Raw genomic sequence first — 3,076 nt, forward strand, 5'->3', positions numbered from 1 at the left:
CGCAGTAGCGGCACCTTCTGCTCTGGAGTGTAAACGCTTCGCCTATGAGAAAAAGGAGCAGCGCACAAACCGAACGAAACACACGCGAACCGAACCGAGACAGTCGAACCGAACGGTTCGGACGGTTTTCATAAATCGTCCCATCCCTAATATATATATATATATATATATTTTTTTTTTTTTAAACACTTGATGGCCTCTCTCCTCCCTGTTTGTGTACTTTTTCAGATCTGTACCTGGCAGGTCGTTAAGGTCTTAAAATCATTTTTATTAGTTATTCCAATAACCAGATTCCAACACTGGTTTAACCATGGCTTTGTTAGTAACAGCATCCAGATTCTGGAGGTACTCCCACTGGATCTATGCTTAGCCATTTATTTAAATATTTAAATGGAATCTTAAATCTCATTCCTCCCAGCCTGGTTTTAAAGAAAGTAGCATTGCAACTTTTTATTTATTTATTTTTCTTCCTTTTTTATGGTTCTCTGATTTGTTTTTTTTTCTCCTTATATTTTTATTTTATTTTTTTCCATTTCTAAATGTGTAGCACTTTCATTGTCTTGATATGCTTTGTGTAAAGTTGTATAAATAATTATATGTGTTATCTCAAGGTATTTTACTATACAAAATGCCCCATTTCACATTCAATCTGTTTTCAAATTAAATTCAATTTAGATAAATCTGTTCTTTGTAAACACAATTCAATTGTGACAGTCAGATTCAGATCAAGTTACATGGAGGAGGATTAGATTAAAAGTATTTCACACAACAGTTAAGAGCAATTCACTATCTAAGGGTTGTATGGTTCAAAGCAAAGATTTATGCAATCAAGATTTGTTTTCTTAGCTGAACATTGTGTTGTAACAGAATTTATTTTGTTCTTCAGTTTACCTAACTGCAGGCATGATATGGCTGATTGAAGCAGAGATGAAACATTGAAGTTCTGCACACAGTTTGCTCTCGGAAGTAAACATAATGGGTTGTATTTGACTGAATCAATGTTATCTTGTCAGTTAAAATAAAATATTTGTCTAAAAATCATGAAAATATAATGTTGGCAGTGAAAGAGCAACATCTAAGCAATATTTTCACCTACCATAATATACAGCCAGTTGCTACATCAGCAGTAATTCTGCATAGTTATATTTTATTATTGATGTTTGAGAATCTTTCCACTAAAGCATCACTTTTATATAGACATGTACATACGGCGTACTCACATCCATGATTAAAAGTATTTGTGCCTCTTTCCACAGAACTCCATTTGTACATTGACTGTCTATACAAAATGTTTCATATCCTTGAGTGAGCAAATTTTATTACTCCCTTTGCTTCTCTTTTTCAGGTTATGACTTCTGCGCAGAGGGACTCATTTGTGGAGAAAACTCTGAGTGTAAAAACAGGAATACTAAAGCAGAGTGTGAATGTAAGAGCGGCTATGCCTCCATCCATGGGGATTCTACTTATTGTGAAGGTAAGACTTTATTTTATTCTGCTCAGGTTGTGCAGCTCTGGATGTAAAAAAAAACGTGTATGGATAGCAGTGGATGGAAGTGTTTAATTCATTGTTTGCTGTTAGCAGCTTTTTCATGGAGGTTCTGAGCTACAGATGGAGTTTTGTATATGATGACTAGCTTTGAAGTAAAAACAGCGGGTGCTATAAGGAAATTTAATTATTAAACTACTGTTGAGATAAAAATCACATGGACAGTTTGTTCTATGAAGCTGCTTCTTTTCTTAGTCTTAAAAACACTGTTTATATGACATTAACGTCAGAACTTGCATAATTTTTGTAGATATTTTAGAGAAGAATATAGTTCTGTTTCCCATACAACAGTCATTTCATCAAATTATAATTGTTTTTTTTTTATTGGTGGGTGGGGGTGGGGTGCAGGGGTGCAAGCCATTGTTTTTGCAGGTTAATTTTTGTAGATACTTTTAATGACGAACCCTCTGCTGTCTCCCTGCAATCAGTCTGTAAAATGTTGGTATGCATTAATTAAGATTACAGTATAGGTGAAAAGGATTTTGTATACAGATTTTTTTTCATTTCTGCATTTTTACATTAATTTCAGATTATTAAACAAATTTCGATCCCTGAAACATATCTGCTTTATAAAAATAAAGTTAAAATGTGATTTGAGTATCCCATGATGGAAGAAGAAATCCAAACTAGCTTGATATTGTATGAAAATGTAATTGACCTCATCAGATCCTTTTAAATCATACATTTTTGATGAATCATGTGATTTGTTTACTGCCAGACCTGTAAAAAATGGAAATTATTTTAACAGGACCTGCCTGACAGCTTACAGTACACTCTAAACAAATTACAGGCTAGATGTATATATATTATGAGTCATATTTAGGGTGGTTGGATTATTTTTATGTGCAACCCATGCACTGACTCATAATGACAAAAATCATCAACCCAACATGCATTGGTTCACCCTGCACCTGTTTTTTTGGGTTTTTAATTCATCCCCTGGAAAGATAAGTTGATGAGTTGAACTAACAGCATAATGTACAGGAAGTTACCAGTTTGACATGTGCAGTTTTAACGAACCTAGTTTAAACTTAAAATGTTTAAACAGTCAAGTTAATCTTGTTCAATGATTAACCTGACTGTTTCCTTTTTGTATTGTGGGCTCTAATTATTATTACATTTCAAGGTGGTACCTTGTAAAGATTCCATTATTGTGTTTATTGCATAAAACATGCTTTGGATGACCAAATTTAGCATGTATTTTGTTATAGATATCAATAGTCCATTGCAATTCATTATCCTAATGATTGTCCTGTAATATGCTGGAATCAATGTGAGGTTTGCGACAATTTTGCTAAGCATTTAAGAAGATTACTGAACATAAATGTATGTATGTAGCTGCTGAAACAATTTGACCCAGCATTTGGGTAGAGGATATTAATAAATATATGCAGTGTTGTGCCTGAACGCGTCCTTTATTATTACAAAAAAATCACATTATAAAAATTTTGTAATAGTTATATATGTACTAACAGTGTTGTGCCTGAACGCGTTCATTGAACGAAAGTTCATGAACTCGTTCATATTTTG

At 33.4% G+C, this 3,076-nt stretch overlaps 1 protein-coding gene across 1 annotated transcript in view; it reads left to right on the forward strand.

Annotated features, from left to right (window-relative positions):
• LOC107103429 (protein kinase C-binding protein NELL1-like) overlaps positions 1 to 3,076 on the forward strand; it is a gene marked incomplete at its 5' end in the record, with an annotated part of 102,359 nt that overhangs the window by 83,021 nt on the left and 16,262 nt on the right. Inside the window, one exon of the mRNA XM_015403136.1 lies at positions 1,346 to 1,474. Coding sequence (XP_015258622.1) covers positions 1,346 to 1,474 — 129 coding nt within the window. The remainder of the gene's footprint in view (positions 1 to 1,345; positions 1,475 to 3,076) is intronic.

This window comes from Cyprinodon variegatus, unplaced genomic scaffold (genome assembly GCF_000732505.1).
Source record: "Cyprinodon variegatus isolate N-32 unplaced genomic scaffold, C_variegatus-1.0 Scaffold1444, whole genome shotgun sequence".
In the NCBI taxonomy this organism is placed as follows: domain Eukaryota; kingdom Metazoa; phylum Chordata; class Actinopteri; order Cyprinodontiformes; family Cyprinodontidae; genus Cyprinodon; species Cyprinodon variegatus.